General features: G+C 45.5%; 1 protein-coding gene across 1 annotated transcript; it reads left to right on the forward strand.

Moving 5' to 3' along the window:
• Positions 1 to 5,163: 5,163 nt before the first annotated feature.
• On the forward strand, positions 5,164 to 9,356 carry LOC310951514 (tubulin alpha-1B chain-like). Its single transcript, XM_083919774.1, has 4 exons — positions 5,164 to 5,285; positions 7,596 to 7,818; positions 7,897 to 8,045; positions 8,345 to 9,356. The coding sequence occupies exons 1-4, from the start codon at positions 5,283 to 5,285 to the stop codon at positions 9,323 to 9,325; spliced, it is 1,356 nt and encodes a 451-aa protein (XP_083775900.1). The 5' UTR covers positions 5,164 to 5,282; the 3' UTR covers positions 9,326 to 9,356.
• The last annotated feature ends 4,620 nt before the right edge of the window (positions 9,357 to 13,976 follow it).

Consider the following 13,976-nt stretch of genomic DNA (forward strand, 5'->3'; position numbering starts at 1 on the left):
AGACACGCAGAGGCGCTGTCACTGTCGGATTCTGAGGTGCGGTGAGAGATGCCATGGTCATCATCTGAGCAGTGGTTTGGCAGGTCATTATGCTGGGCCAGAATCTCAGAATATGGTCTTCTACAGCTCCTGCTGTGGGCATGACTATCCCATGGCAGCTGGCGGATGTGGCGTTTACGCTCTGAGTCCCTATGCTGTCTTTTTCTGGTTCTAAGACAGAAGGTCTGTGTGACCTCACGGTGTTTGAGCTGCTGGAAGCAGATGTTCTTCCCCTTGCTTGGCAAGTGACAACAGGTGGAGGTTGGGGGCATTGAACCGGAGTGGGCAACGTTCAGATCTTCCATTGCTGAAGCTGCAGCGGTGAGCTGTGGCCTCAAGGTCTTAGGTGCCTCAAGGGGCGGTAACCCTCGAACACCATGGTGGTCACCGCTGGTCAGGGAAGCTGTCCGACTGAAGAAGGAGGCCTTCCAGGATATGTTATCCCAGTTGCAAGGTACCGACGGGCCAGAAGGGCTTCAGCCTCTGCTGTGTCAGAGGCAAAGCAGAAGGTGTGGGAGGAGTTTGGACAAGTCATGGAGAAGGACTTTTGGGCGGCACCAAGGTGCTACTGGAAAACCATTTGACACCACAGGAGCGGGAAATGGGGAACCGTCCAAGCTGTTTACAGGACGGGACGCTGTGACCTCTGTAATTGGGCGGTGGAAGGAGCACTTCGAGTAACTCCTTAATCTGACTAACATGCCCTCTTTTGTAGAGGCAGAGCTGGAGGCTGATGGGGAATCATTGTCAGTATCTCTAGTGGAAGTCACTGAGGTAGTCAAACAACTCCACAGTGGCAAAGCCCCAGGGATTGATGAAATTCATCCAGAAATGCTGAAAAAAAAAAAAAAAGCTTTGGGCTTGGAGGGGCTGTCTTGGTTGACACGTCTCTTCAACATTGCGTGGAAGTCTGGGACAGTGCCAAAGGAGTGGCAGACCGGGGTGGTGGTTCCCCTATTTAAAAAGGGGGACCAGAGGGTGTGTGCCAATTACAGGGGTATCACACTACTCAGCCTCCTTGATAAAGACTACTCCAAGGTGCTGGAAAGGAGGGTTCGTCCTATAGTTGAACCTCAGATTGAAGAGGAACAATGCGGATTCCGTCCTGGATGTGGAACAACGGACCAGCTCTTCACTCACGCAAGGATCCTGGAGGGGGCCTGGGAGTAGGGAATGAGTCCTTACCCCAAGTGAAGGAGTTCAAGTACCTCGGGATCAGGTTCACGAGTGAGGGGACGATGGAGTGTGAGTTTGGCCGGAGAATTGGAGCAGCGGGGGCGATGTTGCAGTCGCTCTACCGCACCGTTGTGACGAAAAGAGAGCTGAGCCGGAAGGCAAAGCTCTCGATCTACCGGTCAATCTTTGTTCCTACCCTCACCTATGGTCATGAAAGCTGGGTCATGACCAAAAGAAAGAGGTCGCGGGTACAAGCGGCCAAAATGGGTTTTCTCAGGAGGGTGGCTGGAGTCTCCCTTAGAGATAGGGTGAGAAGTTCAGCCATCCGTGAGGAACTCGGAGTAGAGCCGCTGCTCCTTTGCTCTGAAAGGAGCCAGTTGAGGTGGTTCGGGCATCTAGTAAGGATGCCCCCTGGGCGCTCCCTAGGGAGGTGTTCCAGGCACGTCCAGCTGGGAGGAGGCTTCGGGGAAGACCCAGGACCAGGTGGAGAGATTATATCTCCACACTGGCCTGGGAACGCCTTGGGATCCCCCAGTTAGAGCTGGTTAATGTGGCCCGGGAAAGTGAAGTTTGGGGTCCCCTGCTAGAGCTGCTGCCCCCGCGACCCGACCCCAGGTAAGCGGTAGAAGATGAGATGAGATGAGAGATAAATTCCAAATTTCCTGTTGTAATGAACATAAAATGTTCAAAGGGGTGTGTGGAAAATAACCAGGGTTTTCACAGGTTTGCAAATGGTGACATTTGGTGGTCTTAAAACACTGATCCACTGGGGTCATTAACATGGGTAGTGTGTTGTGTTACTTTGATGTCCTTGTGTTTGTAAGGTGCTTTGATATGACTGTATGTATGCTAAAGTTACTTGGAGAAAGGCAGAGATCATTTGAGACCTGGTCGAGGTAGTCTCTCCTGTATGCATGCAGTTTAGTAAAGACATGATTTGAGAAACACTGAGAACTCCAGAGAATTTTTTTTACAGGGGACTGTTGTGGGAATTTTGGATATTTGTAATTCATGATCATAGTTTTGTCAGGTCAGACGCAGTTCAGTGTCTCCTCTGTTAAACCTTATCATATGACTAGTGAATAGCTTGTTTGTGATAAATGGATAACGTAAATAACTGCCCCATGACATGTTATAATGGCATATCTGTGCTTCTGTTCATCCTGATCTTAAAGATAACTCATGACTGTTTTTATTGCCTGTGAGGACACTGTTTTAGAGACCTTGTGATGAGAGAAGTTCAGAGGGGGATTGTAATGTCTAAGGCATGTTTTGTTTGGTCTAAAGACGTCACCCAACCAAGGCTTAGCTCATTCTATCTATTACCTTGTGACCCTGTCTGTCTGGATGGGGTGTCTCCTCCTCTAAAAGGCTGAGCACCAGTGGGCTGGGGGTCATTCCAGCTAAACTCTGAGCTTTGTGAGGAAGCAGGGGTGAACGTAATTTTGTCTGCAGGAGGAAAATACTTTGTCAAAATAAACCACAGAGAAAAAGCTGATCCTGTTTGTTGATCTTTATTGAAGAAAACCATTTCCACAACAAAGGTGACAACATACAAAACTAACACCCTCTTCATTCACTTCTACTGCCCTGGTTGACATAAAAAAGATGACTGTAGCCAAAAGGTGACCAGTTTGCAGGTGTGCAATATAACAATATAGTATAGTATGAGGTATAAAAGGCACTGTTAATGTAGTAATATTATACTATAAGTGTAACAATATAGTACAGCAGCAGCATATAATATTAAATGTTATATGGTATGGTAAAGTATTGTAGAGCCTTATATAATTTGATATATAATAATACAGTAGGTCTATAGTGTAGAATGTTTGATATGAAGTGGTACAGTATGGTATAAAACAAATAGTGAGTCAAGTATAATATAAATAAATATATCAAATATAAAAATAGGGGAAGAGACGAGTCACCTGTCCACCATAAGTGTTCTGCCTCTGTCAGCTTCATCTGGCTCTCTCCACAGAAACACCTGCAAGTTCAATATATGATTCAACTTGTCAGTGAGTACTAAACTCACTATATGCACGTGTTAAAGACCGTTTCACAGTTGTACGGTAGTCCTCATGACCCTGCATCTGCATTTCATACAGTATGTTTATTATTCTGATTATATAATACATGGGGACCTCTGGTGGTAGCAAAGGGCACATGTACATGTACTCTTCATGTACACCAGAATCAGGATCAGGTTTATTGCCAAGGAATTTGCATTACAAGGAATTTGCCTTGATTTGACGGTGCTTACATGGAAACAGACATAAACATAAGCATAAAAATAAACCTAAGCATAATATACTATTAACCATAAAAAAATATGTACGTATATGTAATTACACAAGTAGTGCAATAGGTAGTGTGCAGTTAAAGTGTCCAGTGATGAGGGGAGGGGGTGGTGCAACGCATATGTGAGTCTTTAGCTGTTTTCCAAAGCCTTATGGCAGAGGGGCAGAAACTGTCCTTGTGCCAGAAAGAAGATGTGAGAGAAAGTAAAACCACCAGGTGCTGACGTATATTGGATGCCAAATGTAATAAAGTAATATTGGCTATCACAGAGGTTTTTCTCTTAAATGTAATAGAAATTGCATGATTAGAGTTAACAAGAAACCTCACAAATAAGAACAAGGCATCTCTTTAAGTAAAGTAGTGGGAACTAGCTCCACCTCAACCAGATGAGTCAGCGTTATATTTGCCTCTGAACTGCAGTGTAGAAGTCTAAAGTTATGGAGTTATGTATAAAAAAATAAATGCATATATGAATGTATAAATAAATAAAAGAATAAATGAATGCATTACATTTTTTTCTACATGTTCGTTCACCTACATTCATTTATTTCTGTTTTCATATGTTAATGAGGTTCCATGTATTTGTGCATTTATTTATTTCAGCATTTATGTATTCTTTTTTATTTATTTCTGCATGTATTTATTCATTCCTGTATTTATACATGTATTTACTGACTTAAGTCTAAAGTCATGTTTAGTCCATATAAGTATCTCAGAACTTGACTTGAGTAAATGTACGTAGTTACTGTACACCACTGCTGAGTATTTATTTATTTATGTCATCAAAAAAGGACAAAAATAAACGTTTTATCTAACACACACCAAAAAGCGAATCTGAAATAAACTGCATTTAGTCGGATATGTTAAGACATTCATGTAAATAGCAAAACAAACGTGTTATAATAAATAAAAAGTATCGTATAAAAACACGGTGAAGTTGTTTTTATATTGGGTCACATGATGTAGAAGTTATTGAAAGAATAAGGTAATTTCGGCATATTAATATTCATAAAACATAGAAAAAGCACTAAAATAGCCTATAAAGGGGTGTGTCTTATTTGATCACTGTAGTAATACAATGTGAGACTGTTTGAGTCACTGGGTCACATGATGTGGAAGCTATTGAAAATATAAGATCATTTCTGCATATTAATATAATAAAAAATATATGAATTTCTAAAATACCATAAAAATGGTTCGGTCTTATGTGTCCACTGTAGCTATACATTGTGAGACTCGTTTGGAGTCACTGGGTCACATGATTTGGAAGCTATTTAAAAAATGTAGTCATTTTGTATTGCTCTATTTATGGGAAGTAGTTTAAGGACGGTCCCTTAATCAGTTTCCAGCGACTTAGCGCGAGGTCCTGGGGCCGTTCTCCTGCTGCCAACACCGGGCAAACCTCAGTGAAGTCACGGCTGGAGCCGGAGTGAATATCCGTCGAATACCCAATATAAAACTAACTTCACCGCGGTATGAGAAAAAAGGTTTTTAAGTTACTGTCGGTTACCTGCGCATGTTCCATTTTGCTGTAGATCTCGTCGCGTATATGACGATTACATTTTAACCAATAGGAAGCGGGCTCATGTGACGTCCGACCAATCGGAATCGGCAGCGGTTTCCCGCGTGGTAAGAGCGTATAAATAACCCCGCGAGGAAAAATCTCATCAGTTGCTTCTCACACTGGTTTCCTTAACGCCTACAGTGAGAGCTAACGTGGCTTTTTCCTCCTCTTAATCCAAACGTAACACACTTCAGGAAACATGGTGAGTAGAGAACATTGACAGTTAATTCAATTTTATTTATAGTGCCAAATCATAACAATAGTTATCTCAGGGCTCTTTACAGAGTAGGTATAGACCACACTCTAAGTTAAATGTCGTGTTTTTCTGTACTTATCGCATTTTTATTTAAATTGCGTCCACGAGGCAGCCACCAAGTTAAACCAACCTAAAGTTCGCTGTTATCACTTTAGGGCCGTTTAAGTGTAGGACGGTTAAGATAAGCAAACTTGTGTCCTGTCAAGTTATTGACAGGACACATTCAAGCTAACGTTAAGTCCTAACTTAGCTGCCAGTTTCCGGCTTTCCTGCAAGGCCATTGAAAGGAGGCGGAGTCACCAAAAACAAAATGTCTGGATTTTGAGCTGCGACGCATGCGCAATAGAACTGGAGTTGCGCTGATGGAGGGTTCCAGCAGATGACGCTAGAAATTGTGTTTCCGCTCAGATGCTCTTTGGTTTCACTCGATCTAGATTTATTCATAGTTATTTTCAGATACAACATATTCCGACCCGAGGAAGACTGCGGACACCTCCAGTGAAATGAATCAATCATCCCCATGTTCAATGGTTTTTTTTTCTCCCTCAAATGTTTATTTAAATATTCAACATATAAACTACTTTTATAACACGTTTCATAGTTGATGCACAATGCTGAAATTATATTTCTTAGTGGAGAAATGATAAAATAAATCAAACTGTACAAAGACAGTAAAGCATAGAAAAAGGAATGAATTCTCCTTTTATGGTAGCACGCCAGCAGACCAGGTCTTACTGCGCATGTGTCCTACCCCAAAGCTCATGGACGTATTTTTTTGGTGACCCAGCCTTCTTCCATAGACTTGGTTTCCTGTCTGCACATTGACCCAGATGGTGTCATGTTGGCTCAATGTGCTTTCAGCCTGAAGCATCTGTTGCACCACCTCTTTGAAGAGGCCAGGCCCTCATAAAAATGTAACCGCAGGATTCTCAAACAAAACCTATTCACTAAGAGCCTAGTGTTGGTTTATATTTAATCTTTCATGTGCTAAAAAACATGGAACTGTTTGGTTTGTTCTATCAAATCATTTTGATGGGAAATGTTAATATCAACACGATTCACCGGGGAATGCACAGGGCTGTAAACTAGCGGTCGCCACTCGCCAAATGCGACTAAAATATTCCCCTGGCGACTTAATTTTGGGGGGGCTCCATGCCACGGGGCGGGTAAATGTTTGTCCCGATGGTCGTGCAATAAATTCTGCATGACATAGCAAAACATTGTTGTAGCCATACAATTATGACGGTCGCAAACGTAAGCGCTAAACCGGTGATTTGTTGTGTGTCGCACTGAAGTAGTTCCCCGACGTCACAGCTGTAGAAAATGGTTCCATCAGCAGCGACGTAGCGTACGCGTCACCGCTTTTTAAAAGCAGTGACGTTGATCCAATGATGCTGTGGTGGACCGAGAGCTCAGGTAAGAGGAGGCGGCCTGACACGAGTCGGCGTGCTCCGGTTGTCGGCTCCGTTCACCTGCAGTGGCACAGCCCCCGTAACTGTGCTAACTGCTGTAGCTCGCTTAACAAAGTGCGACTGAACGCTGTATTTCCAGCGGCCAAAATGTTCCAGTGAAGTGAGGAAGTGAAAACTCAGTGAGAGGGTCAAAGTCCTGAGACTTTGACACAGACTACACCCAAAAGAAACAAGTCGACTGCTATTTTACTGTCCACAGTGCCGTGGATACACATACAACTATGTTTACACATATCCTGATTGACAGGTGTCCTTGTAGCCCTGCCCTGAAGTAACCTCTGCTATCTGATCTATTTTTGCTCTAAATCGTCCATGATCTATGGTAATAACACATAACATGTCCACTATGAAATTAAGACTCTGTAAACTGTAAGAGTCCGGCAGAGCTCAGGTCTAATGAAAGGGGAAACGTCTGTAAATGTATGGTGTTTTTATTGTTTTATTTTCTCTGTTCATTTTTAGAATAAGTTGACAAAGTAAAACATTGTATGTAGTCATGTTAAATATTAAGTGATGTAGGAAGGAATCAGTGGCAACGCCACTTGAATACAAAAAGGGACCGCAAAGCGTTCACACAAAATAAATACATTTTTAGTGTTCATTGTTCATTTAATATGTTGCATTATTTTTATTGCTACTAGTCAAACTACCTAGCTCTAGAGCAGTTCTCCACATGTGATGACCTTCTGCATCTAATTTTAATTTGTTAAAATGAGCACAAGAATCAGCCACCTGTAAATCTATATAAGCCTAGTGTCTTAAACGTTTTCTCCCCCATCTCCAGCGTGAGTGTATCTCCATCCACGTTGGTCAGGCCGGTGTCCAGATTGGCAATGCCTGCTGGGAGCTCTACTGCCTGGAACATGGGATCCAGCCGGACGGGCAGATGCCCAGTACCAAGACCACCGGAGGAGGAGACAATTCCTTCAACACCTTCTTCAGTGAGACTGGAGCTGGGAAACACGTCCCCAGAGCTATTTTTGTTGACCTGGAGCCCACTGTGATCGGTAAGTGTCATCACCTCTGGCTGAATGTTCATTCAGGTAAACTGTGAACAACTACTGATTCAATGTTTTTCTCTTCAGATGAGATACGCACTGGGACCTACCGCCAGCTGTTCCACCCTGAGCAGATGATCACTGGCAAGGAGGATGCTGCCAACAACTACGCCCGTGGACACTACACCATCGGCAAAGAGATCATTGACACTGTGCTGGATAGGATCCGCAAACTGGTGGGTAAATTCAGAGCAGATGCTAATATCAAATTAATTGGTTAATCGCCAAGTAGGTTTTCACATTAAAGGAATTAGCCTTGGTATTATGGTGAATAGAGACAAGGGAAAAACATTTACTGCAAACGTTTACAGTAAATTATACATAATGTTTTTAAAATAAAAAAGAGCTGTAATGTTTGAATTGAAGAAGATTGAATGTTCTGAACTTTACAATATGAAGTATGTACAGAAGTAATCCAATATCTGTGTTTAAATGCAGTATCTCATGTGACCAGTGTCTCTCCCTCTGTCCTCAGTCCGATCAGTGCACTGGTCTTCAGGGCTTCCTGATTTTCCACAGCTTCGGAGGGGGCACCGGCTCTGGTTTCACCTCCCTGCTGATGGAGCGTCTGTCTGTCGACTACGGCAAGAAGTCCAAGCTGGAGTTCTCCATCTACCCAGCTCCGCAGGTGTCCACCGCTGTGGTGGAGCCCTACAACTCCATCCTGACCACCCACACCACCCTGGAGCACTCTGACTGTGCCTTCATGGTGGACAACGAGGCCATCTACGATATCTGCCGTAGGAACCTTGATGTTGAGCGTCCTTCTTACACCAACCTGAACAGGTTGATCAGTCAGATTGTGTCCTCCATCACTGCCTCCCTTCGTTTCGATGGTGCCCTCAATGTTGATCTGACTGAGTTCCAGACCAACTTGGTGCCATATCCCCGTATCCACTTCCCTCTGGCCACCTATGCCCCAGTCATCTCTGTTGAGAAGGCTTACCATGAGCAACTAACGGTAGCTGAAATCACCAACGCCTGCTTTGAACCAGCCAATCAGTTGGTCAAATGTGACCCTCGCCACGGCAAATACATGGCTTGTTGCCTTTTGTACCGTGGTGATGTGGTGCCCAAAGATGTGAACGCTGCCATAGCCAACATTAAAACCAAGCGCTCCATCCAGTTTGTGGACTGGTGCCCCACTGGTTTCAAGGTTGGCATCAACTACCAGCCCCCCACTGTAGTTCCTGGTGGAGACCTGGCCAAGGTCCAGAGGGCTTTGTGCATGCTGAGCAACACCACTGCTATTGCAGAGGCCTGGGCTCGACTTGACCACAAGTTTGATCTGATGTACGCCAAGCGTGCCTTTGTTCACTGGTATGTGGGTGAGGGTATGGAGGAGGGAGAGTTCTCTGAAGCCAGAGAGGACATGGCAGCTCTGGAGAAGGATTATGAGGAGGTTGGAGCTGATAGTGTGGGAGAGGAGGATGAGGATGAAGGAGAAGAGTATTAAACAGGCATGCATTCCACATCTACCTCTGATCTGTGCCTTATTATGAATGTGAAAAAAATAAAGTTTGCACATCAACTGAACTCATTGTTTGCTCTCTTTAATACACTCAGTTTGATAAAGCTGTCTGGCTAAAGCCCTGTTCAGACAAGTTTAGTTTAATGTGGGTTACGGTCCTTGTTACTTGAGGTTTTAGTCCTGTCTGAATGGCCCATGTCAGTAATTCTTTTGGAGAATGTCAGGAAAAATGACGGCGCTTTTTACCTTCTGTAAAACAGTCCCGAAAAAATCTGAATATGACCCTCAGTGAAAGCGACTTGGACGTAGACTTCTCCTTATTGATCCCTTTGGGATGACTCCCGCAAGCAAATTTAATACACATTTAAAACACAAGGGACGTATTATAAAAAAAAAAGTATAAGATAACCAATGAACTCTTAGCTAAATAGATACAGAAAGTGTTGGTATATATAAACTCTTAGTCAAATATATATGAAGTAGATGTAAGAATACAGATAAAATTCACAGAAAATGAATTCAGATAAGGAAAATGTATAAGATTAAATATGTATGACTGTATATGACAGATATGAGCAGTAAGATTAAATGAATGCACTTAAATTGTGGATAAACTTGTTGCACAAAGAAAAGTGTATAGGTATGTAAGAGTAGATTAATTGCACAGTGAGTGGCTCCCTGTCATGAACGGTACAGGGAACTGGACCCAAATGCAGACAAGGAAGCAGTAAGGTTTAAACAAATATTTAATTAACAAAGAAGACAAGGGAATCCAAAAACAGGGGAACAGGGACAAAACATGACGAGACGGTCAAGGGTAGGCAGGAACGGGATCTTGGGAAACTAAAACGAAAGGGAACAAAGAAACGATAATTAACGAACAAATCTACAAACAGTGAAAATGGCATCAAACAAAGTACGGGAGCCAACCGAAGTTACTGAGGACAACGGTCTGGCGCCAAAAGTGTCCCACATCCGGCTCTTTGTGCTGCAACCACTTATTAGGGAATCGGCCACAGCTGGGCGGAACCACGCCTACCAGACAAACAAACAGACAGGGGGAGACAAACCAACACAAAAGAAAGAGGGAGCGGCCTGACAGGACATGGACCCCCCCGTGTCCCCGCGTGCTGGTGGACACCGGCTTCAGCTGGGTGACGTGGAACGTAGGATGGATCTTGAGGGACGCAGGAAGCTTGAGACAAACAGCACTGGGGGTTGATGATAGTCTCGACCTCGAAGGGACCAATGAAACGGGGAGCGAGTTTCATGGAGGTGAAATTCAGGGGAATGTCATGGGAGTTCAGCCATACCTTCTGCCTCGGTCTGTACTTGGGAGCTGGGATGCGACAGCGATCTGCCATCCTGCGATTCGGCTCAGCAGTCCGAAGCAAAGCCCCGTCGGACCTCCCTTCAAATCTGTCGAACCCTCCGAAGATGATGTTGGACAGAGGGCACAGCAATCTTGGACTCCTAGGCCGGAAAGAGAGGAGGCACGTAACCCAATGAAGCCTTGAAGGGTGACATACCAGTAGCAGAGCAGGTGAGGGAGTCGTGGAGTATTCCACCCAGGACAGCTGAGACGACCACGATGAGGGGTTGCGGGCACAAACACAGTGAAGAGCGGTCTCCAAATCCTGGTTGGCCCTCTCCGTCTGCCCGTTAGACTGAGGGTGATACCCGATGACCCTGGCTCCCAAAGCCTGACAGAAGGCTCTCCAGACACGGGAAGTGAACTGGGGACCGGTCTGAAACGATGTCCAAAGGTATCCCATGGAGTCGAAAAACATGGTCCACTAAGAGGGATGCCGTCTCCATGGCCGACGGCATTTTAGGCAGGGGAACAAAGTGAACCATCTTGGAAAACAGGTCAACAATGGTCAAAAAAGTGTCGTTACCTTGAGAGACAGGAAGTCCAGTGACAAAATCCAATGCAATGTGAGACCAAGGATGACCGAACATGGGAAGTGGACGGAGAAGGCCAGCTGGAGGACGATGAGAGGCCTTGCCCCGAGCGCAGACGGGGCAGGCCAGGACAAACTCCCGGGTATCCTTGGTCATGGTTTTCCACCAGAAGCGACAGTGTAGGAGTGACAGGGTTCTGGTGATCCCGGGATGACAGGCAAGACGAGAGAAATGCCCCCACTGGAGCACCTAGTAGTGTACACTGGCAGGAACAAACAGACCACCGGGGTCGGGGTCAGTGCGTTGCACTTGTCTCACCGTAGTCTCGATCGCCCAGGTGAGAGCGCCCATAACGCAAGACGCAGGAATGATGTGATCCGACCCGGTCTCCTCCTCCTCAGCAGGTCCGAACTGACAAGAAAGGGCATACCGTTTAACATTCTTGCTTCCTGGAATGTAAGTCAGTGAGAAGTTAAAACGTCTGAAAAACAATGTCCACCGGGCTTGACGGGAATTCAGTCTCTTAGCCGTCTGGATGTATGACACGTTCTTGGGATCTTCCCAGAGCCGAGGCATCCACCTCCACAATGAACTGACAAGCAGGATCGGGCTGAACCAACACAGGGGTGGATGAGAAGCGTTTCTTAAGAGCCAGAAACGCGTCATCATCAGCTGAAGACCAAACAAAGGGGGTAGTGGAGGACGTTAATCTGGTCATCGGGGACACATCCTGGCTGTAGTTACGGATAAAGCGACAGTAGAAATTGGCAAAACCCAGAAAACGCTGTAGTTGCTTTATGGAAGATGGCGTCGTCCACTCTGTCACAGCTTTGACCTTTGCTGGATCCGCCTTCATCTGTCCCCTCTCCACAATGTAATCCAGAAAAGTCACTGATGAGACGTGGAATTCACATTTTTCTGCTTTGACAAACACCAATTCTCCTGTAGGCGCTGGAGAACCTGGCGGACATGATTAACGTGCTCTGTCAAGTCTCTTGAGAAAACCAAAATGTGGTCCAGGTAGACGAACACAGAGCGGTTCAGCATATCCCGGAGAACGTTGTTAACTAGTGCCTGGAAAACAGCTGGGGTATTAGTTAAGCCAAAGGGCATTACCAAATACTCGAAGTGGCCGAGTGGAGTATTAAAGGCGGTCTTCAACTTATCCCCCTCCTTAATTCTAACTAAATGGTACGCATTGCGGAGATCTAGTTTGGAGAAGACAGTGGCACCATGCAGCTGCTCGAACGCGGAATTAATCAGCGGCAGGGGATACTTATTCTTAACAGTAATGTTGTTAAGGCCGCGGTAATCAAAACAGGGGCGTAACGACTTGTCTTTCTTGGCCACGAAGAAAAAACCCGCTCCCAGGGGGGAGGAAGATGGACGAATGATCCCGGATTTAAGTGAGTCGTTAATGTAGGTTTCCATGGCCTCACGTTCGGGTCCTGACAGGTTATAAAGGCGACTGGTAGGGAAAGTTGACCCGGGTAACAACTCAATGGGACAATCATAGGGACGGTGAGGTGGCAGGGATAAAGCCTTAGCCTTGATAAACACCTCGGCAAGGTCATGATAAACTGGTGGCACGGAGGACAAATCTGGAGGTTCAGACAACGAGCGTCTGGGGTCACTGGGGCACCTAGGAGCCGAACGAATACAGGAAGAGTAACAACTGCTGCTCCAACTCACAACCCTGGCTGTTAACCAGTTAATAACAGGGTTTTGAGAAATAAGCCAGGGGAGACCAAGAAACACGGGAGCATTAGCGGACGGCATAATGTGCAAAGCTATGGTCTCAGAATGATTACCAGCAAGTGACATAGTCATAGGAATTGTCTCGGCAGAGATCTGCGCAAGCTCCTCACCACTGAGACCATTAACCACCAACAAAGTGTCAAGAAATACAGTGGGAAACTGATTAATACCAACTAATTCACTGTCGATGATTTTAGTATCGGCCCCCGAGTTAATTAAAGCTTCAACAGGAAATTCTCTGCCTTCACAGCTCAGAACAACATCTAAATTAATTTGCTTACGGGGAATAGCAGGAACAACTGATCGGCTCACCAGAACCCCGTCTGCGACTGGTGAGCCCTGGCGTTTAACCGAAGTGGGCAGGCTGCCAGCTGATGGCCGGGAGCTCTGCAGTAGATGCAGCGTCTCCCTCGAAAACGCCGTTGTCGTTCGGCGGGAGTCAGACGGTTGCGGCCCAACTGCATGGGTTCCTCCTGGACAGGATCCGAAGACTGGTTTACACAGATGTTAGCAGGAACGCTAGAAACAGGGATAAACAGTGAGTGGGCCTGGCGTTACGGAGGGTGATGATTGCCTCTCACGGTGCCTATCACGGAGACTGTTATCAATCTTGATGGCAAGGCCTATGAGCTCCTGCAGGTTATTGGTCTCAGATTTCCCCACTAAGCAATCCTTTACCTCCTCGTTCAACCCCCTGAAAATATGCTCTGTAGAGCCCTATCATCCCATCTTAATTCAGCTGCTACGGTATGGAACTCAACAGAATAATCCGCCGCACAGGCGGAGCCCTGGTGCAGATCGAGTAATACGTTGCTTGTATCACAATTAGAAACCGGGTGGTCAAACACGGAAAGGATCTTGTTAGAGAATAGCTGAAATGTAGCATGTTGTGCGAGAAGGTTGTTCCAGAACGCTGCTCCCCAGGCTCGGGCCCTATCGGTTAGCAAACCTAGCACATATGCTATCTTGGAGC

Source organism: Echiichthys vipera, assembly GCF_963691815.1.
Source record: "Echiichthys vipera genome assembly, chromosome: 9".
Lineage (NCBI taxonomy): Eukaryota > Metazoa > Chordata > Actinopteri > Perciformes > Trachinidae > Echiichthys > Echiichthys vipera.